Source organism: Haemaphysalis longicornis, unplaced genomic scaffold (genome assembly GCF_048455015.1).
Source record: "Haemaphysalis longicornis isolate Haplotype H1 unplaced genomic scaffold, Haemaphysalis longicornis Haplotype H1 scaffold_3, whole genome shotgun sequence".
Classification (NCBI taxonomy): Eukaryota; Metazoa; Arthropoda; class Arachnida; order Ixodida; family Ixodidae; genus Haemaphysalis; species Haemaphysalis longicornis.
In genome coordinates this window covers 183,821,167-183,843,884 of record NW_027526335.1, presented here as the reverse complement: position 1 = coordinate 183,843,884, position 22,718 = coordinate 183,821,167, and the positions used below count along the sequence as shown (strand labels likewise).

At 45.5% G+C, this 22,718-nt stretch overlaps 1 protein-coding gene and 1 pseudogene across 1 annotated transcript in view; both read left to right on the top strand.

Annotated features, from left to right (window-relative positions):
• Positions 1-1,875: 1,875 nt before the first annotated feature.
• Positions 1,876-2,006, top strand: LOC144176080 (U1 spliceosomal RNA; annotated as a pseudogene).
• Positions 2,007-3,607: 1,601 nt separating this feature from the next.
• Positions 3,608-22,718, top strand: part of Dctn4-p62 (dynactin subunit 4) — a 41,601-nt gene continuing 22,490 nt past the window's right edge. The window contains exons 1-7 of the mRNA XM_077704898.1: positions 3,608-3,764; positions 6,062-6,132; positions 7,201-7,379; positions 9,020-9,063; positions 12,081-12,182; positions 13,331-13,389; positions 15,316-15,428. Of these exons, the coding sequence (XP_077561024.1) occupies positions 3,636-3,764; positions 6,062-6,132; positions 7,201-7,379; positions 9,020-9,063; positions 12,081-12,182; positions 13,331-13,389; positions 15,316-15,428 (697 nt within the window). The 5' untranslated portion in view covers positions 3,608-3,635. The remainder of the gene's footprint in view (positions 3,765-6,061; positions 6,133-7,200; positions 7,380-9,019; positions 9,064-12,080; positions 12,183-13,330; positions 13,390-15,315; positions 15,429-22,718) is intronic.

The following is a 22,718-nucleotide window of genomic DNA, read 5'->3' as shown; positions in this document are numbered from 1 at the left end:
CAAGAGTTTAGTGCAAATAAATATTTACTCATAACCATGCACACTTTATTGGCAGTGAAACTAGAAGCTCTATCATGAGTACGTAAGTGGGTGATGGAATGTACAGTTAGTGCGCCGTTTTATGTGGAGAAAAATATCTCACTTTTTCAATAAGTGACACACCTGCTCATTTTTTTTTAGGAGCTATCAAGCATTGCAAAAGGGTGCTTTGGGGAAATTGTGCCGACACGCGAAGTGAAAGGAACACTGGATTCCCATGGCAAAGGCATGGGCCCTCCACTCAAGTCCTGTGGATTGGAATAGGACAAAATGATAGTGACTGGTATTTTGCTAACCTTGAGGCCGCGTCATGTAGTGCGCAGCCAATGTGGCAAGAAACAGTTATGACCCATACCCACTCTGACTGCAATGAAGGAAAGAAATGGTCTTGTCTACCTGGGGATTGGCCAAGGCAGCCGATCACATCAACGAGGAAAGAGGACGTGACATATAGAGAAAATGTGCTCCGCTGCATGCCTAATTGCTACTTTCTGTAACGAGCGCGCTCAAATTGCTCCTGTAGCCATACACACCAGCAGCAGATCCCCTGAGCCCAATTCAGTAACTACAGCCCTTCAGAACATCTCGGAGGCTGAGCACTTGCGCACCAACAGCCTCACATGGACAGTGCAACTACCTCTCTGACCTGTGGGAGAAGGGTGCGCACATGATAAAGCCCCTGTAGAGCTTCGCCAATCTCCTGTCCATCACACTCTCTTCTCACGTTAGTAAACATTGGTAAAGGAGCACATGTCCTCCCATCACCTTCAGCATCGTTTCCAAGATACCCAAGTGCTTCCTTGTCCCATGATTGGCTATCGCCCACACCTGTCTACCCAAAACACACTGCTTCGCATACATGAGGACATCCTGTGGTCTCCGAGCTCAGTTCGGCTCAAAGCCATTCTCGCCATAGACCTCACAGTGGCATTTCACTATGTGGATTGCTACTTAGCCGACACACATTGCGGATACAATTACATGGCGGATTCTTAGATCTCACCTTTACCATACAAATCAGTGCCACATGCTCAATGCGGTACATCACCCACAGAGGGGCATTCCTCAGGGAGCAATCCACTTGCCCACATTATGAAATCTCATCCGTCGCATTCACAATATTCTAAAGCATCTCCCTTAGATCTGATACTCTTATGATGATGAACTCATTCAAAACTCGTTTCATGCCATTTATTAAGCAGCTCACACCGTCGGACTAGCTTCCTCTGCTGAGAAAGATCCCTTCTTCTTGTGCACTCCTGCCATTGGTACTGACCTCAAGTTATTGTCAACATCACGCTGGCACTGTTAGCTCACAACAGTCTGAAAGAATCAGGTTTTCGTATGCAATTCAATGGAGGAGAAAATATTGCCATCTCCGTCAGGTCAAACCCATTCTTCCTTTGCCGTGTCACTGCATGCTCTAGCTAGGGCCCTCAAACAACAGGCCCTCTTCCAACTTCGTGATAGATTGATAATCTCTTGCATTGTCCATCAAGCCCTGTACGTCGTCCTCGCATCGTTCTTTGGATGGCAAGTGCTTTACGCTTTTATTCATAAAGTGACCAAGGTTTTCTTGGATCTCCTGATCACCACTAGCACCACATGACTTCCCCAACTCTGTGTTCTTCCCACAGTCCCCGACATCATTGATATTCTCTGCAAGAAAGTTTGCCTCATCTTGCACAAATGGGTACTAAACCCGTTCTAGCTCAGCTGACTCCCCTGGACAGCAAACTTCTCCAACATGTTATAATTTGTGTTACACTCAAATACCCACCGGCTTTCGACGATACGCCTGATTGGCTCGGGTGGTCGCTCGAAGCAAGAAAAGGCATACTTAACTGGTGCCGGGCCTTCGTTGATCACCGAGGACGAGCCCCCAGGGTGAGGCGCGGGCACTGCACTGCGCTCGCGTTTACCCCTGCCACTTTTCCAAACTGGGGAGTATGGGGCATGCAAATCGCTTAAATCCAGTACAACGGAAGAGAGGGCGCCACCGCCTCAGCAAGTGCGTGGTTGCCCCTCCCACCGGCACTTCTCCGGCGCCCAATCAGCGTGCGCCGTGTGGCGAGAGAGAGACTTACAATGTTTGAATACACCTTAAGTTTCACACCAGTACTTCAAGTGCAAAGTCACGTGTTGCCTAGCAAGTGTCTCTGCCAGCGTGGTGATCACGTTCCCAGTTTAACAAAGCAGTTTTAGATTTTAGATTATAGCTTAATTGCGATAGAGAAATACTTTCTCTATGATTGCCACGTATGACGATGAGAGCTAGCTGTTTCAAATAATTTAAAAAACAATATTACGATTCAGCATATTTTTATACATTGAAATAAAAAAAATAGCAGTATATTATACAGTCAAACACGGATATATCGAACTCCAAGGGGATCGCGAAAGAATTCGATATATTGATAATTCGATATATAAAATACGCCTATCTGAAGATTATCTGACAACTCCGCACATCACTGAGAGTTTTCTGAAGTTGTGGAAAACGGTAGTTTACCGTTTTGTCCCTCAAAGCACGGAAAATCCGAACTGCACCATAATGACCACCGCACTTTATTTATCATTGAAATGTCTTTGAGCTTCGCTTGTTTTTTCTTCTGCGTCGTAAAGTTTGCCAAATTGTCTTCAAGATTACGAACACACACAAATGAGAAAATCAACGCTGTACACTGGGCCACAACAGAGGCGAATAATGCTGACGGAACTTTGTCTGCAGTAGGAGGTTGGAAACGTTGCCAGGCACTGAGTGCCGTTATCTTCAGTAAACGAACCGAACACCTCCCCCATCTGGAGGCGTGCAATGAAGTCGCTTTGCACCCGACACGCTCCGGAATAGCCGGGGCGGGTTGTGCTGCATTCGCCTTTACGTCAACGTTAACTGATGCGTGCATCGCCCTCAAAACTACTGCAAGGAATTCCGAACGCCTTTTTAACCATCTTTTCAGCAGCCTGCACCTGACAAATTCCCGCCTTCGTTGCTCCGAAATGAATGCCTTGGACAAAACAAACATACAACGCCGCATCGGCCCCCCTGCACGAGCCACCAAACAGCTCAATCACAGAACAAGAGTGCCTCCGGTCAATTTCTTTTGCTCGTTTATGTCCTTTCACCCCAACCACTATCCGCTTTCTAGCTATCATGGAGCTGCCCCTCGTGCTAGCATGAAAACAGCTGTTGAAGGCCATCGAAGCGACATAATGCCGCGGACGCCGCCTCTCTCCCACCAAGCCAGGCAGCTCCTGCGATGAGTCAACATTATTATCAACTCCACCCCATCAGAGGAAGCAAACTTTCAGGGGCACCTTCGGCGCGGGATTCGATATATCGAATTTCCCCGTGATCAGGAGTTCGATACACGCGCACAGCAGCCCTATACTTTTGCATGGGATTTTCAAGGGGATGCTCGCACTGTTCGATATAGACAATAATTCGATATATCCGTTCGATATATCCGTGTTTAACTAGATAACATTGTGAAAATATTGGGGTTTAGTATCCAGTTTTGGTTTCGTACTGTTACCGTCCCAGCCACAGCCACAGCTTGCGGCCTAGCCATGTCTAGCCGCAGCTTGGATGCAAAATGGCTGACATCTTCACGAATGAACGTGTGCTCTATTTGTGCAGTTGCGGTTCAAGACGTCCAATTACTAGGATATATTTTTGCCGGCATTGTTCCAAGCTGAGATGCGGAGACTGTGTTTCCCACGAGGTTCGTAAAGTCTGCATGCACGTCTTATTCGACACTAAGCAGTGGCACAAGCGTCTCTTGCGGTGTGAAACTTCGAGCGGTTTACCAGGGCGTGGGTTGAACAGCTCGTTTTCTTTTCTGCCTACACTCGTTGCTTTTTCACACAGTCTAATGACTGAATGAATAACTAGGCGGCATTCTATAGTTGAATGATGCTCGGTGATTGAGCAGGGAGTGGCATTCGCTCGGTTGACGTTGCTTGCTTATGGAACGAGGCGGGGCGAAAGCTTGTCAGTGCTTGTATGGGCTCATGAAGTTTGAGCTTTATGTTTGCGTGATTATATTTTGTGAAAAGGCTTGCTGTATACAATTTCCAGCTTTCACGTACTTGAATGCTGGGGACATCTGTTCAGTTTCTGAAAGGATCTCGCTCTCCTCCCCCTTTTCACCTTTCTTGATGTTGTAAAAATAAAATACAACTTTGCTTTATTAAAAAAACAAAAAACAAAAACAAGCTTTATACATATACCTTATAGCTGTGCTTCACTGGTGTTCCAAGCGCGTTCGAAACAAACGTCATCCGGCGCATCGATGACAGACTTCGAATGGCGTTCAGAATCCGCCTTGCTGTGAAAACATTTATCACTCACTTGTTATGCTGCCGTCGCGATCTTGCCGTGAAGTTCCGTATTAATAATGTAGGACAGCATTTAAAATTATTGGTAATCTCTCGCAGTGAACGAAATATTGAAAATTTTCAAATCGTGCACTACAGGACATCAGCAGGGATGTCAACGTGTTAACGGGACGTTAACATTCAGGTAATACACACAGAACTAGAGAAACCATTACAATCCCACAGTCAGGTTTATTGCAGTGGCTTTCTTAGGCAGCCAACAGCTGCATAAAAAACAAGTCCTCGTGACATCACAATGACTTGCCGAGAAAGCGGCTTTCAAGTCACCACAGCCTCACCTGTTTTCCTTAATATCTCGCTTAGTTGTTTGAAGTATGCATTAGCATTGGAATCATCATTATTGTCATAATGCAATCTTTTAAATGAATCGAACTTGCATTTTGTACAACTGATGAAAATTTGGATGAGCTTGCTGAGGTTTTGTGGCGATCGGCCATACCAGCATAAATTTTTAAGGCGAATACAGCCCTTGTTTCTTGAAGGGGAAAAAAAGGCGGTAACTCTTTGGTGTACTCTGAAGTTTCTTTGATGTTGTGTTTCTCAATTATGTATATGGGTAGGCTGTCCCAAGAGAAAAAAATATTCGCAGGTAGAGTCTTGCCTATGAACTCTAATCTTTGAGTGAATAAAATAGGGTTCAGAAAAGGAATTTCATCTGCAGTGCTGCGTCTGAGTAATTGTGCCCTTGTTCATTTTTGTTCGGGTAGCTCTATCTATGTAGGTCTATAATAGTTACCATAGTTCCGTGCCATCTAATCATAAAACTCTACATAAAAAATGCTCCGTTGTAATCACCTACAGCATGGTTTCTCAAAGTGGGTTCCGCGGAACCTTGGGATTCCGCAGGCCTCTCCTCAGGGTTCCGCGAGCCACTGGTAAATTTTCCCTGGTTCCGCAGTCGCAAAGTCTTATATGGTGAACTTGAGGTGCGATCGATCTAAGGAACCTCCATTACTCACGCCCGAGTGTCAGTAAGCACATCTCGGCGCATAACAGAAACGCACGAGTTGCGCAATAAATCTCGCCAGCAGCTTGTAGCCAGCCAGACTCCGAAAACGGGCCACGTGGTTAAACTATTGCACTTGAATCTCGGCCTTATATTACCCCCATGCGCATTTCTCCTGTTTGGAGATAGGTGCCGCTAGCGTACGCATTTGCGTAAAGTCGACGGGGGAAGAAAAATGATACCCTTGCTTGCTTTTGAATTTATTGCACGTTAATGTAGCATGAACGGAATGAAAAATGGCGGGAGGGGGGTTCCTTGGCACTTAACGGAACTTCGCAGGGTTCCCTGGGACCAACATGCTTGAGAACCCCTGACCTACAGAACGACAAAAAGCGAACTTTGTAGAGGAGGGTGTGATGAGGCTGAGCATAAGCCATAACAAAGTCATGTACCAGCAGTTCAGCGTAAAAACAAAAAAACTTAAGTTTGCAGACAGCGCAGTCCAACCTTTCTGGGGATTGTGAACCCCAGCTGGAGTTTGCATTGCCTGGCCAGCGGGGATTCCCAAGCATTTTTGGTGCACATCAGACGAAGCCTTTGAGTGCACTCGATTGACGAGTGCACTGTAAAGAGCTTATTGCGAGGAATCCGACGGCACTTGTCTTGCTCATGCAGGTGGACTCAAACTACTGCTCAAGCTGCCTCGAATACATGCCGTCACCTGAGGCGCGAGGCAAGAAGAACAAGTGAGTGGGATCCCGCTGTTCATTACAGTTGCAGTAAAACCTCTTTACAAGAGACACTTGGTTATAAGAGACATACGAGTGAAAGCGCTTTGGTTGGTTTTCCAATGATCGCCATGTTAGCAACTTCACATATAGGAGACCTTGGTTACAAGAGACTCTTGAAATGAGGTTTTTTATCGTATTACTGTAGAAGGCAGTGGGAAGCACCACTTTTTGCTAGGCCGCCGTGGCATTCTTGTGAAGAAATTGGTAAAGATGGGAGCTCACTTATCCCGCAGCTGTGTGCAATGGATCATGCTTGTGACAAGCTGTCGCGGTGTACGCATGCATTAGAAAATATTTGCTTCTAGCCTACAGTGCATCATGTTCTGTGGTAGAAGTGTGAACTGGAGGCGAAATTCAGATAACAAATGCACCTTGTTCATCGTCGTGGTGGGCTTCCCACCACATTTTAAGGTGGATGTTTGGTGGTGCTAGCTGTTGCCTTCCTCAGTGTTGTGTCTTCATTGAGCAAGAAAGAGTGGCTGCTGTGTGAGTGACCGCTGTTGTGTTTACTGGATTGAAAACTGAATGCGTGACCTTGCTCATGTGTGCAAAAGAATTCCCGCTTTTCTGTGGATAACTAAAAGGGCGGCAGAGCTGTGTGCACAGATGTTCCTGAAGAACGATGGGAACTGCCAGGGGTTCACTTCAAGATGGCTTCATGCGGGTGCAGGAGACTAGAGGACAGAAATTGGGGGAATATGTAGACACGGGACAGTTTAAAAGCGCTATGTATGAAGGCCAGAAGAACGCATGTACACACATAGTACACGTCGATGCCTCACTGTCTGCCGCACTCGAACGGCGGCTACCTTCACCAAGTGCGTGTGGTGCGAGCACAGGCCGGTGACAGGGCAGAGATGCCAAGAAGGTTGAAGGATACGCTAGCTGTGTTTACGTTTGTGTTGCAATGCCCTGTCAGTCTCTTTTAATTTCACTGCTTCAGGGCAGGAAAACGCACCGACTGGCTGCACAGTCCCGAGAATGGCTGTAGGCAGCCTCCCTTCCCTCCTCTCCCTCACTCAGGTGCTCGACGTGCTTTGAGTGCCCCGGGTGTGGGCACACGCTGTCGGTGCGGGCCACCACCATCCAGGTGCAGGCGACCGACGACCCCAGCAAGGCAGTGGCCAAGAAGGTCTACTACATGGCCTGCGGACTCTGCCGGTGGACCACCAAGGACGTCGGACTGCCCGACCAGCCCCTCGGTCAGTCTCCCTCCCTCCCTCTCTCTCTCTCTCATGCAGTTATGCCCACCCCTTCTCTGAGCTTTTTCAAAGTGGCGATTCCTGCTGCTTTTATGCACAATTGTTTCCTCCACTCATCACAGGGCATATACACTTTCTGTAAAACGTGCAAGCATCGCCTTTATGTCGTCTGCTCTTCATTGATGCTACACTTTTCACAAATTCTTATTGCCTGCAGTTTGTCCATGCACTGTTCAATTGGTACACGTGTATTGTTATTGACCTTGAGACATTGGCTTCAACAGAACACGTCTAATTCACTCATTGCTCTTACAAACTCGTTCGCGTGACCAATCGGGGAGCACACTTTCTTCTCCCTGACGCGGCGGTGCGCGGCTTCTGCTCACCTGCTCGCATTCCGTAGTCGCCACTGGAGTAGATCGGTAGCGTCATCAAGCGGTAGCCAAGGAAGGCACTGTGTACATTATACACCCTCCCACCTTTTTTTTTTTAAGTTTCTGATCAGAGGCGAGACTAGAAGTAAGGAAAGGCAGATTACTCGTGGGGAAGATGGGGGGATTTGGACGAAATAGGATAGGAGCAGTCGTAAATTGGTGGGAGAGAAAGATAAAAAGCTTTAATGAAACACCGTACTAATAACAGGGCTTACTACTACAGATGTGAGTGAACCAGGTGAGATGAAAGAGTTGGGGAAAAAAAAGGGGGGGGGGGGGGACGGTTGGAGCAGGATTAATACGCAGTACATATATTACATTACAAAAACACAAAATGGTAAAAAAAAACTAAAATGTTGCCGTGCGAAACACGACGTTGTAATCAGCAATCTAGATACACACAGGTGTATACAGATTTAGGGGATACAAGAGGCCAGACTTTAGCACTGGTGGGCGGTTGATTCTTCTCATCACCAATCATCATTGGCTGGGGGATGGAGACATCTTGCCTGTGGCTGCTGTCTTGTGGGAGCGAAATCCATTCTTTATTATCCCCAGACGGTGTTTAATGAGCGGTCCCATTGTCAGTCATGCTGTCTTTTTTCTTTTGGTGTCCTTTGTGAGATGACTGGCTTCAGTTCTGTACATTGCGGACTAATATGCCCGCGACGATCAACGTATAATCACTGCGCAGCTTGGAAAGGTGAAGGCTGGGGCTGAGAGAGGCTGCACATGCGGCTCAATGTAGCAAAACTTGCACAGAGGATTTACATAGCCGAAGCATGTGGATTGGCAAAAGCTTGTCCGCGTCTTCCTCCTTCGTCTCTTGTCCAAGTTTTTGCGCTTCACTCGTGCGGCATAGGGCACCAACCCCCCCAAAAGTCTGCCCTGATTAGTACGCCCCACGGCCTAGTTTGCTAGTGCCAACTTTTTCTCTCATTTGTTGCCAACCTTTGTGTTTTATCACAACTACACAGCGTTTAGCTAAGTCCCGTTTTGATGTTTCTTTTGTTTACTTTCACATTTTAGTTCTCAAGGAAAGTTTTTGAGAACTACTTTGAGAAAGTTCTGTCCAGTCGTGTGCGCTCAACTTTCGCTGGTGCCTGAAATTTGTCCGAATGCCTGGTACTTCTTCGTAGTTATTGCTTTTCCTACCAGTTATCTGTTAGGGACTCAACCAGTTCATCTCTCTTACGCTTTGTGCAGCAACGGGAGGCTGGCAAGAGTTGGAGAACCCCTGGAACAAGAGGGTAAGGCTTCTTCTCGACTCTGTGTGGAAAGTCACGGGTATGTGAACCCTTTGACCAACTTCTTGCCAAAGCAGGAACAGTGAATGAAGCAGTCTTGATTGATAGAAACTTTAGCATGGTTTGTAGTGGGCCTTGAAAACCTAGAAAAAACACTTGATTTCTGAAATGCCATTTTTAAGGCCTTGACAACCCATGAATTTTTAAAGGTCCTGGAAAATCCTTGAGTGTCTATGCTTGGTTAAATGTAGCTAACTTTACTGAGCGTCTGGCCACATTCTACAGCTGACATATAAACCCGAGCCAATTCAATCGTGCTTGCGTTCTCTTCGCTTGTGGCTTTGTTGAGCTCTGCAGGAAAGGAATAACAAGGTTTCCCAAGTGCTCTGTGCTGTCTGCGTCTGCTATAATTGGGAGCCTCCTGAAGATCGCCATTGATGATTCAAAGAACCATGCTTTACTTGAAAAAGTAGACATTACTCTACTAAATGCAAGTTGGGAAGGTTGCCTAGTTAAGTGTACAGGATGTATTCACATTTAAAATGGAGTGCTAGCAGTTTCTGATTATTGCAGCAAAGAGATCTTGTATCAGAGCCCATTGAGGCACTCTGTTGTCACTGCTCCCTTTTTTCTAGATACCTGAGTCTAGATGTGATCAAAGCCTAGTGAGTGTTTCATAGGAAAGTTTTGGAGGCAATCATTGGAGCTAACCAGTTGAAACATCGAGATTCAGTGCTTTCCGAGGACACCAAGCTGCTCCAAGAAGAAAAACATTGCCTTTGATTGTTGGAGAGGCATTCCAATAATGTGAACATATTTTTTGCAATCTTTTAAAGTGCTGTACTTCATGCTCAAATGTCTGGGGTGTCATCGAAATTCTCCTTGTTTGAAGCCATGGACAGGCTACTTTTTGACATTTTGACATTGTTTTATGGAGTAGTTTAGTTCAATTCTTTCAAAATCAGAGTTGTACAGGAGGAGGATATAGCATTTGAAATGACATTTAATACTTTACTGGCAAATCCCTGTTGAAAACATGAAGTCTCGTGTGTCACCGAGTGTTGCCTATGATGTTATAAAAAAAGGAGGGTGGCATCCTTAAGGTTGCAGCTACAAAGGCCCTGTGGACATCAGTTTTAGCTTCGTGGAATTGATACCATGTGCAATTGAAGGAACTGAAGAAGCACGAAGCTCGAGAATTGAGGAATTTGAAGAGAAGCCTTCTTGGAGAGGAAATTGAGAGCAGTAGACACGAGAAAAAGAAACTAGAAAAGGCCATCGCTGACCTGGTGGAAGCTGCTGACAGTTACACTGAAAAAGCTTGAGTATTTAATGACATCACATGCGTCGTAAAATCAGTCACTGAAAAACTGCGGAAGAAAAGACGCAGGAGGTCTAAGCAAATGGTTGTGCTATCGCTGAAAACCTTTCTTAGTGAAAAGGCGCTTTCTTGAGATACTCTTTCTGCTACGTGCCATCGTGGTGTGTCATAGTGGTCACATGTAATTGAACGTAAATGTAAAAGTGGTTCAAGTCTCTGTATGCAAAGTTCTTTTTTTTTTCCCCCGTTTACGATAAAATGGGGGATTTTGATTTTAAGAAGTTATTTTCGTGCAGGTGCAGAAATTTATTTGTGAATACATTTGATATGCCCCAGGTATAGCGTATTATATAAGGAGTGGAGAATGACTAGTAAAACTTTATTATATGCCGTAAAATATTTAAAATAATATCTTTTTGTTTTGAACACGTTACTGAAGCATATCACGTCATTAAAAAAATTGGCCATTTCAGAACGTAATTCTTTCGTTTAATGAGCCCTTAAGGGGTTAAGAAAATGTAGGCACAGAGGAACAAAAAGAAAAATATGCAAAGTGATGTGCAAAGAGGGTGCATTACTACGAACAAGAATAACGCATTGATTTTGCTATGCAAATAAAATAGAACAGTTTGCAACCATTGTGGTAGTAAATTTATGCACGCAGTTATGTTCGACTGTTTGAGAGTTCAAGAAATTTACGCTTCTTTTAAATGGACTTTTGGGAGCACTTTGAACTAAACATAAGTGCACATTAAAACAATGTTACTGCTTGATGATTTGGGTTATTTTTATAATTTGATCGAGATTTACCTAAAAGTAAGTGAAGTTACATGGAAGTTGTACTATCATTTGGTATTATGACTGCGGGTGTAGTTATACTAGTAGTAAAGAGCTAGTACGTGGTTAATCGGTTAATCTTATTACAAATGAATGTAGCTAAGCTACGCTTACTATAGTCGGGAAAATGGGATGAGATGAAACTAGGTTCGTATATTTCATTGAGCTCTCACCTATGACATTCAGGCTTTCTTCTGTCGAACAAAGTACTTGTCTTAACTGAGCGTGTTATGCTTATGCACCATACCAAAAAACATTTTAAAAATTGTGAGGATTTGTGGGTGCATAATACAGTTGTCCTTCTATTTGCAGCAGAATGCTAAATTGGATCAGTTGACCACGTATTTTTGCCCTAAGACTGTTTACATGGCCGGTCCAGCTAATTTGACCATGAAAGTGTATGCCAAGATATATGCAAGAGTTTACGCTGGAAATTTGTGAGCTGATGGAATTAAACTTGATCCCATGATATTGTGGTTTATTTCTAGACGAAAAGAGTATAAAAGTTGTTTGTTTAATGTTTGTGCATTAGTTACTAATTAAATCATTTGCTCGTGAAGCCAGGAATTTAAAAGTTGCACAAGTGCTGATGGATTTGCAGCAGAAGGTATTATGTTGTGTTATGGCTGTATAAGATAATATCAGGTGCTGGAGAAAGGCTTACTGTATATTTTTATGTGATATGTTGTTCTGCATTTGTTCTTTTTCTGTGGGTAGGGGGCCAAGAAAATCAATCGAGCTTTCATGAATGATGGTCTCATTCCCGAAGGTGCATCGGTGATGCCAGCACCTTTGTCGATGCACCTAATTCATGCCGCAATAGTGACCAAGCAAACCCTGTCGGGTGGTGGTGCTGTCGCAGGTGGGCCACCTGTTTGAGCACTACCGGCTGGTGGCCCAGAGGGACAAGATGGAGAGGGAGCGCAGGAAGTCCTCCCAGCGCTCGGGGTACCTCCACTTTGCGGTGAGCACTCAAGTCTTATGGGCACTGCCATCACTTTGCGGGCTCTATTTCGGAAAGGCTAGCACTTGAAAGGGACGTTGTTTTGGTTTGGTTTACCAGTTCTCTTTTCAGCACGGTTTAAGTGAATATGGACTCCATGTGTGGAGTGTCTTAGATTCGCTGCTCCAGTTAATGCGGTGGATGTTGCATTGGATTCATTCATGTGGCTCTTATTAAGGTGGCACAAGCAAAAGCTTGCTGCCGGCGCTGCCATGGAAGGATTCTCTTACTGGGGACTTGTCCCGCTAGCTGGGAAATCAGTACTCTGCAAGCTGCCTTCCTTACCCCTCTGCTGTTCACACACATGAGGCATCTTGGGAATGAATTAGAAGTACCATTGGTTGAGAGAGGAGAGTAAGGGGTGGTCAGCACTGAGACAGAGCCGTATTTGTCTGAAACTCGCAGAAACAGTCCCCCCCTCCCCGTCTCCTTTTTTTTTTTTCATTATGTACTCATGCTTTTTTATCAGGAAGCAGCACGAATGCTTCCCCAAGTGTGACTGTTCTCATTTTAATAAGCGTGGAGCTATGATGTACCTCCTGTTCATTCTGGCTATAGGCGTGGTGAGGCTATGTAATCGACGGCAATTAAATTGACAACGCTTGTTTCTGGCACAAAGTTTCATACTGATATATACTAGTGGGAAATCTGGCGCCCCTGTATAGGCAGGCTGTGCTTCAGTGAGCATTCCGTCATGTACCAGCGAGGCACGTTCCACTTGTCCTTGGCATGGCTCATGAACAGGCTGGAAAATTGCCTCTGGCTGCGAAAAGGCAACAGTACTATTGTGGAAGAATAATCAAATGTGTTTTGTTATTATAAGGTTGAAGCTTCAAAAAGGTTTATCGGTTAGGGATTGCTTAGAAGCTTCATGTAAGATGAACAAGAAAAAAGATGTTACCACTTTTTGTTGACTTTGGCTCCGAGACAAAAAAGAAGCCTTGTGACTAGCCAAGTCAAGTAGGCGAGGAACGTTGCTAGTTGCAATGGTGGCTTCCATGACGGCCCACGATTGTAGCACCAGGTTTCCCTCTAGTATATTATATTAGTATGAAGCTCCGTGGTTTCTGGAGCCTTTGTTTATTCTTCACGTTGTTCTTTCTCTGAAGGACCGTTACGGGGTGTCAGCTGTGGTGGCCAAGAAGTTTGCAGGCCTCATGAATGTGGGGTGAGTCTTTCAGCAACCTTTTAAAAGGTGGTTTGGCAAGCAACATCACCAGTACCGAGGGTGAGGGTTTGACTCCTATTTGGTTGATCCCCGACACTTTCACATTCATGTTTCAAGGCAAGGCCTGGATGGCCCAATTGTGTGAAGATCCATCGTCATTGTTGTCCCTTCAAGAAAATGGTCGCTCCTGGGAACAGTAAAAAGATAAAAAAACGTGTGATCTGATTGGATTCAAAACGGGTATCCACAGTAGCAGCTTAATGCAGTAGTACTGTACTATCTCTGTACATTACTAGAGGTACAACTAAAGTTGTCATTGCTGTTGTTCCTTTCTTCATGACACGTACCCACTTAGTTAGGATTGGCGAGGAATCGGGAGCTTTCTGGAGCTAATGTGGCCACTTCACAAAATTCATAGACCTATGGAATTGAAAATGTAAAGGTTATCAGAATAGTGCTTCCCGCACACTAGCTCAACGGGACACCTTATGAGTAGAAGGAGAAGCTGGCAGAAGTAATCTGTGCCAAAGGACAAAGGAAGGAAACGAATAAAGAGACGGAAATACAATGTAGCAGTGAAAGGTTTTGGTAGTAAGTATCTCCAGACTTTTGTCGTCAAAGCACGGAAGCAGACTTTTGTCCCGTAGAATTTTTCATTTCAATGTGACTTTGAATTTCTTTTAGTCAAATCTGTGAATGTGTAGGATTGGCTGTGGCACTAAAAACAAAAAAATTGCTTCAAGGATAATAATCTATGTAATTTATGTTTTAATTGTACCAGTAGTATCTTGCACAAAGTAGTGACTTGCTGAGAGTCCATGTCTGAAGAGCTTATCTCCCATGTTTTCATATGATGTGCTGTGAAATAGGCCGAGTTCTCACAAAGCAATGGCATTGGGCAGTCAGATGTGCATTTAAAAGCTTCTGATAGTGCTCAATGTAGAGAAAGTGAGGTTTTGCTTGCTGCAATGGTGTGTTTTTGAAAACCATCTTTAATGGTGCTGTGATTTTAACTTGGATTTGTAAAAGTTCTGCCAGTGCTAGCTACCAGCAAGGACGTTGAGTTTGTTTTCTTTTTTTTTGTTCACACTGTCTTGTGAAGTAGCTTTTTGCTCCTTTAATTAGCAGCTCTTTTTCATACTGTGGAGCGTTTTAAGTATGAATCCACGAAACAGGATGCTTTGAAAATATGATTAGGAATAAAATGATACAATTGCGTGAGCTTCTTGGTGAAGTGCAAACAGGTGCCCCAAGCTCCGTATGTGCCAGGTGGATGGATAGCTGTAGTGTCACTGAATAAAGTCTTTTAGAGTATCGGCACTCTTTTCTCTCATTGTTATGTGTCGCCAGGATTTTCAGTGGTCGGTCTGCAGCACGTGATGTTTGTTTACATATGGGCGCAGCCATTTCGTCTCTCTCTCTCTCTCTCTCTCTCTCTCTCTCTCTCTCTCTCTCTCTCTCTCTCTCTCTCTCTCTCTCTCTCTCTCTCTCTCTCTCTCTCTCTGTGTGTGTGTGCGTGTGTGTGTGTGTGTGTGTGTGTGTGTGTGTGTGTGTGTGCAGACGCTAGAGTGGCCGGCCCTCTGCCCGTCACAACCAGCGGAGGTTTCGTTGGTAGAGATAGAAACACTGCAAGCCAGAAACGAAATGGCCCCCAGACGCCTTTGGGTGCTCGAAGTGGCGGTACTCTTAAGCGTAGCTTATTTAGTGACGCTAGGTAGCTGAACGATGGAATGAGGGGACTGCTTCCAACGGAGTGCTCATTGAAGTTTGTCCATGATTGTATGGCCTGAAGAGGAGGATTGTGTTGTATCAATGTCATCTCACCCTCGAGGAGTGACCTGAATTCCTCTCCTGAAAGGGGAATTAACCTTGTAAATGTGCTTCTTCTTCTTCTTCTTTCGCTCCTCCTCCTGCTCACCTGCCCAGAAAAAAGGAGGAGGACTCCAAGAAAGTGGCGGAGATGCAGCCGTCGGTGGCCACTGAGGAGGTGGAGGCCCTCTCGCCCGAGTACTTCACGCAGGCCGTCAGCATCACGCAGGGTGAGCTCAGCGCCCCACCGCGGTGGCAGTGCATCGGCTCCTCCACCCTTTATGTTGTTAGCACAAGGAGAGAGTCTCCCAAAATCCACTTCTCAGTCTGGCGTAGATCCCGTGCAGCAATTTCTCATTTCATCCCGTGCAGTTTATGGGTGGTGCGTCATCAGAGTTTTCTTTTTGGCAACAAGACAAGAGGTGCATAGTCCACGACGCTTCACCTGTTAACTCAAGACTAGGAGCTAGGTGTAGACTGGAGCACTGTCTCACCCCTTTATACCTTGCGTGCATCATCTCTTGTGGTAAAACTTCCAGGTGCAACTTAGTTTTTTTTTCCTATCACCTGAAGTCCAGGTGCAGACTTGGGATGCAAATACTGTGCTGCCTCTTAAATCGGAGACTCTCACTTACAGAAGCAAATTTTAAGAAAATATTTTAAAATCAGAGCAAGAAATTTGCCGTGCTCATTCTGAAAACTGAAATTTGCTGTTGTTTGTGTAAGATTCGGTAAAATGCTGAAGTTTTGCAGCTTTGCAAAAACTTCTCAAAGCATAAAAAAAAGGAAATGCAGCAACAAACGTAATTGAGCAGACTCTTTAATTAGCCTTTGGTTTGCAGGCGACGTTCATCTCTGAAATAGGATTGATTATTAGTTGAGGTGTATTCCTATTGCTTATCTTATTACAGTTTAATAGTGTTCCATACTATCATTCTTTTTATTACTATATTTTATTCTATTATGATTCTCAGTATTACTATTACAATTTGGGGGTGCTGTTTTGATCAACAACCACACACACTGAGAAAACTTTTACAAGTGGCCACATCGTACACATCCATACAATTTTTAGGAAGGAAACCGGCCTTCAAATGGCATGGTGATACGACTACCTTTTTTTGACTCTTCGTGCATGGGCTCCACTCTTAGTGCTTGCAATTTACCTGTTTTATATTTTGAACATCTGCACTGCAAATTTCCGCTCATGCACGCATGCACACTGCACCCAGATTGGGGATGGTATCCTCTGGGGGTAGAAATACCTATCCATTCCCAATGTCTCACGTCTAACATTTTGTGACTAAGAACGCTAGGGTGGGTTCCATAAAGGGCATTTCAGCCGTAAATTAGAATACTGGCTCTGTCAACCCTTTCCGTTCCGTGAAAAAAAAAAAAAAAAAAAAAGGAAAAGAAACTGTACCAAATTTACAGGGGTGAGACAGCTGCGCATATTGCGCAGATTTGATACAAATTTGTTTTCCTGTGCTAGGCTGCTCCAAAAGCTTGAAAATTGCAGAAATTGCGCCAAACTGCTCCGAAATGGTCTGAGAGCCAAGGATTTTAATGCTCCCGTCAGTTTCAGTGGGGGAAAATGCTTACTGACAGCATAATTTTCCAACACCGCCAAGGTGATGCTGTTTGTAAAGGTGTAATTGATTGATCATTCCATAAAAAACCGCACAAAATTTCCCCCAAGATAGTTTTTTCGAAAGTCACAATGTCGGGTTCCACATGTTATAATCTGTGCGTTTTTAAAATTTTCCCATCGAAAGCCACTGCAAAGTCCTGTAGAAAAAATACTTTTGTGTACTGAGGCGTCAAACCGCTTGTGCAAGTTCATGAAAAAAAAAACGGAAATTTTTGGAGCGCCGTATCTCCGGAACGACATTACTGGGCGCCGCCATTTTGATGTCAAGATTGGAAAACGTGGCCGCCGGGCGAAGCAGTTCCTTGTGGTTCAGGCAGAGCGCTCTTCGTTGATTTCTACCTTGGTTTTAGTTATGGGGGTGGCTGGGTTTACATTTAGTCGTTTGATCTGTTGCGGGAAGTTGCGCGGCTCAAAAGACGGGAGTTAATCGAAAACAACGTGGTGCCCGCGAATTCGTCGTGTTTCGGCCTTGAGTGTGGGGAGGCCAGTGCGTGCTTGAAGTGAAATTTCGAACTCATTGCGGTGTTATAGAACGCCGAGTTACTGCTGCCTTTCACAGCGAACTTGCGAGCGACGGGAATGGGACGATCGACGCTGCAGAAGGGGCATCCCGATAGTGGGACGGGCTATTATTGCACGCTACTAATAATGGTTCATATATCTGAAGTGAAATATAATGCCAAAAGTTAGGTGGCTAAACATACCAACGTTACTCAGATTATGATCATAGTGAATGTGCACCTTGGGGATTGACATGGGAGGGCTGGTGGGGTACGACGACTGTGACCTCGCTTTGCGCTACTTTTGCCGTGGCTCTACACTTGTGTGTAAAGATGAGTCTGGGATTACAAAAATAACAATTTTGGCATTCACATGATAATAAAAATGCCTTACGATTGCTTAGTTTGTCAATTCGATATTTTCAATGGAACTCCACGCTATCTATGCATAGAGCCTATGGCCCAAATTTTGAAACCTTCCTTACCTTACTAAGGTCGCCTTAGAACTTGTAAGGAGGCCTTAGTTCAATTTTGGAACGTTCCCTTCTGAGGCTTCCTTACGAAACAATCCCTTGATGTCTCCTTACTGCAAGGTAGCTCGCGGGCTACCTTGATGCGACCTTACCCCGCTCTTTCAACTGGACGCACACTTCTCCGCAGCACTTTGCACACGCCTCGTTAGGACGCGCGGAACGCTGGGAGCTCCGTACGGCTGTGGTCGGGCGGTGCTGCGGGAGGAACGCGACGGCTGTGGCGTCCGAGTTTATTGCTTCGTACGACAGCTGGGCGGACTTTGCACTGTTTTGCCTGCGGGTGGACGCCTTCATGTGTGGCGACGTGTACAGATATCCGTCGCTCACGATGAGGCAGCCGCGAGACCGCCTCAACCCGATGGAGCTGTACAGCAACGACGAGTTTTCATTCCGCTACCGCTAGCATCGAGGCGGATATTTGATCCCGCTATCTGTGCAACTGCGAATGACAATACCTAACACAACTTTTCACCACACTATCATCCCCTTTCTCGCATTTGAAAGTTTATTTCAGCTGTAATTGCCGTTTGAGCGATCGGTGATTGAGACATCTGCTGTAGCATGTTTCGATGCTTCCGTGCAGGTAGCGCCATCTTTCGGCCGCTCGGCGCACGGTGCGCCGCAATGACCGGTCGGACCAGCGAACCTGTGCGGCCGGTCAGCGTAGTGTTAGCATCGCGGCAGATATCTGATCGCCGCCTTTAAATAAGCGCAGATAACAATCCCTAGCACAATTTTTCATCGCACTAACGCCTACTTTATCGCACTTGGAACTTCTTTTGACGGTTGACAGTGGTCGGCGACCTCGTCAACGTTTCGCAGCCCACGGTCAGCAATGAGCTCTGGGAAGTTAAGCAGGCGGTGTGCTTGCGCCTGTTCCCAAAGTACGTCAGCTACCAAACGCATCGAAGAGGAAACGCTAAGGACGCGGAGTCGTTTTACATTCCGCGGGCGCATGTTGGGCATGCTGTTGTATTCGTCGCAAAGCCGCTTCCACCTCCATGGCCTCCACACTTTAGGTTTCGCTTGCAGCGACACGGCGTTGCTCTTCTTGCACTCTAGAAAGTTTTTGTATTTTCGTACCAGTTCTTGGAGAAGTTGTTTTTTTTCTTCAGTGTAATCCACTTTCCCAGGCATGATTATACTGGTGCTACGCTCGCACAAAATGTTGGCTTGCAAGTTTTGACGCTAAATGCGATGTTGACAAAATCAACGTGAGACTGTTGCCAGACTAGATTTGAGTTACCACCAACTGTAGTAACCGACCGGTACAACTTGTTTCAAGAACTGCGCAATAAGCAAACATTAAATATATATGCCCGTATAAATGTAAAACACGACAAATTGCATGCCTATCACGGCTAATGAAGACACATTATAACAACAAATTGTGCTTACCCTCGCACCCATGTGCACGAATGGCTTCCTTGACGGGAGTAAGGGCGCCCTTTGGTAAGGGAGGTTGAGGGAAGCTTTAAAAATGAGGATCAGAGCTGCAAGGTCGCCTCACTGTAAGGGAGCATGAAGGGCTCCTTCAGTAAGGTGAGGAAATAGGGTAAGGTAAGGAAGGTTTTAAAATTTGGGCCTAAGAATTTAAAAAATGGATATAATAGTATAGCAAAAAGGTAGTGCAGTTCACACCTTGTGATACTCTGGTAGAAAAAAAACTTTATTAAAAGGCTGTTTCAGTGTTATGTAAATTCAAAACCGATTAAAAAGTGCACTTTTCTCCCGTGAGTTGCCAAAAATTTGATTTTTTAGGCTCCTAAGGGGACAGAATTAATGTCGTTTTTCTGCTCCAAATCAAGGTTCTTCTGCTCCAAAATTAAGATTTCGCTGCTCCAAAAACTGCTCCCAAATCAGATTCAGCTGTCTCACCCCTGAATTTACCAAAAAATGTTTTTCACTTAATTTGTAGAGCTTTTTTTTTCTGAATAAAACACCTTAGCACCTAGCAAACGTTCCTTCATTTCTCTAACTGTGTAAAAAAGATTGCTCTAAGACGGCTTGAGACGGCACCATTATTTCGGTGAAGTAACTTCTTTTATTTCTTTGGTTAAAGGGGCACTGACACAAAATTTTGAAGGCGAGATAACGTCGGAGATAGATTGGTGGGAACACATATACATCATCTGCAAAATATCAGCGGCGAATACAGCCTAGAACATATTTAAAATCAATTTTGAAGTGTGCGAAACGCAACCGAGCAGCCAGCAGAGGACCACGCGCAATTGTAAATAAACAACATCCAAACACGTCACGAGTTTGTGTTTGCCGCTTCCGCACTACCGGCGTTTTACGCGGGCTCGCCCGGCTCGCCGCTCCAATCGGACGGCCGGAGGGCGGAGCTTCTGCTCTCGAGAACGAACGACCCGATCGTTGGCGGCGGAGGCGCCGTGATTTCGTCAGCTAATCGGGCAGCTGGCCGCGACCAAAGTTCTACAGCGATTCCAGGCACTCTGTTTCTATTACTGTTTATTACCATTGGATGCGAAAACGCGCCGGAGGCACGAAAAGCCCACTGAGCTAGCCGCACGGTCGCTGTGCAGGCGGCGGCCACGGCCGCGAAGTGGCCCAGGCCGGCGCAGGTAGCTCGAGTGATAGCTTGTTACCGCTGCACGAAATTGTCCCCAAGTCCCGACCATAGTGGCTTAAATGAGAAAGGAGTTAATGATGCGATGGCGGGTTGCATTAAAAATTGTCATCCGCACCGCTTACGAGAGCGGCACTCGAATATCCGCCGCAGTGCTGAGCCGAACACATCTGTAGGCGGACCTGTAGGCAGACCGGCCGGCTGCTCCCAGCGCGCGTCTTGCCACCCACCGCCTCGAGCGTCGCGCGTCGTTCTTTAGCCGCGGTAGCATTTGAACTCGCAGCGCCTGCGTCACATCCACGGTCGCTTTTTAATTAAGCGCCTCACGAGATCAGTACGTGGGGGCATTCGCAGAAACTGCCGTCGATGCGGATTCGACAGTGCTACGGCGTCTCTGCTCTGTGATATCCCTCCGGCGGTCACGTGGTCAGCTTTGTTCACACAAAATCCACAAAATCCATCGTTTCGCGGCACTCGCTGAAACCGAAACTGCGACTGGCCGCATTTAAAATCCCTCTAATTAAACAACCGTCGCACGCTGAAGCAAATGAGGTTTCTACAGGTTATAAGTAGGTCACTAGCTACTTATCGCAACGAAAAAAACAAGATGCTAAATTTTTGTGTCAGTGCCCCTTTAAAAAAGATTGCTCGAAGATGGCTTCACCGCATGGCCGCAGTGTCTTGCAGAAAAAGCGCCACCAGTGCTACAAAATGACCAATGACAAGTACAGTCGTCATTGGTCATTTTCGTACAACATCTCACGACGACTATACTCGTCAACGGGAGTGAAAGGGTTAAATGAAGCACGTCTCCTGTCATTTGACGACAGGAGACACCGACGTCTCCTGTCAAGTTGTCAAACGACGGTAAAAAAAAAATGGTGTATCATGGATAAAACCGGTTCAAAAATAAACTAACATGATACACAACATGCTAAACATGACTAAAATGATAAATAAACTAGCATATTTTAGGGTAGCTTGACCCTGGTAGCATGCAAGCACTTGTTTTAGTGTGGACGGGCGTAGCTCGTCTTCGGTGGGAGCTGTAGAACCCGTGTGGACGAGCTCAGCTAGTCTACGTTCGGCAAACGGTTGAGCACGGGAAATGTGTGAGAACGAAGTGTTATGGTGGATGCGAAATTAGCATCTCCTTAACTGTGGCGTCAGCAGCTTTGGGTCAAGAATAAAGGTTTGTCATGGCTTCGCGAAGCTGTGGCAGGTTTATTGTTCTTTTGAATGCCTTAAATAGAAAAAAAAAAAAACGGAGGGATTACATCTTAAGTAGGATGAAAGTTGACCAACCCTTAATGAGAGAAAGTAATTCTGAGAAGTGGTTGTTTAGGCTTTTTTCTCTGGAAGGTGTTGACTAGTCTTGCCTTTGGGTGGCCACATTATTGTCAGTGTGTACTGGGACAGAGCCTAAAGGCTTTCCAAAGGCCTTTTCATCAAGTGTCAGCTGAAGCCTGCAGATAACCCTCTTCCGTCAGTGTTGGTAGGTTGTACGTTTTGGGTGGTCACCGCAAGCACTCAAAGTGCAATAAAACTGACACCTAGTGCATTACAAACAATGAATATGTTGTGTTTTTAAGGGAACGTTCCCTGCAGTTAATGTGGGGGCAGAATCCCTGTGTCCAAGTTTGTCGAAAGAAGGTTCAGGGGTGTGTCATTGAGTACATATTCGTACCTTTGAAACCCAAATTGTAGGTACTTAAGGTATTCATAGTTTCTGAATTACTGCTATTTGATTTGATCCCGAATTGGATCTTCTCCTGAACCGAATATTGTGCCGTTTTCTTCAATATTTAAAATTTCGATATGTGAACTGTTCTATTAAAATCAATTCCCTGAAGCTTTAAATATTTGCACACCCCTTGAGATTGCAAGCACCAACCACTGTTGTTCAGCAAAACTCCTTAGAAGAAGCACGTAAAGCCGGTTTCTGCTACTCCGTTAGTTGCATCCCCTGCTGAGCACTTGGTCATAGGTTGAAATAGTGCTCGTCAGCAGCTGAGGGAGCTGAGTGCTGCACAGATGGTGCTTGCTTCACACAGTAAACAACCCTGGGTGATGTTGACCCAGGGTGGTGACAGTGTTGAGCCCTGCACTGGGACGTACCCCAGCTTTGCTTTGGGGCATCAGAAGAAGCTGTGGTTGTTTGTAGTCCAGTGGTCCAGTTGCCCCCTGAGAGGCTCGCCAAGTGAGCAGTTGGTGGCCGTGTGCCTGAACTCTCCCTTTCCTCT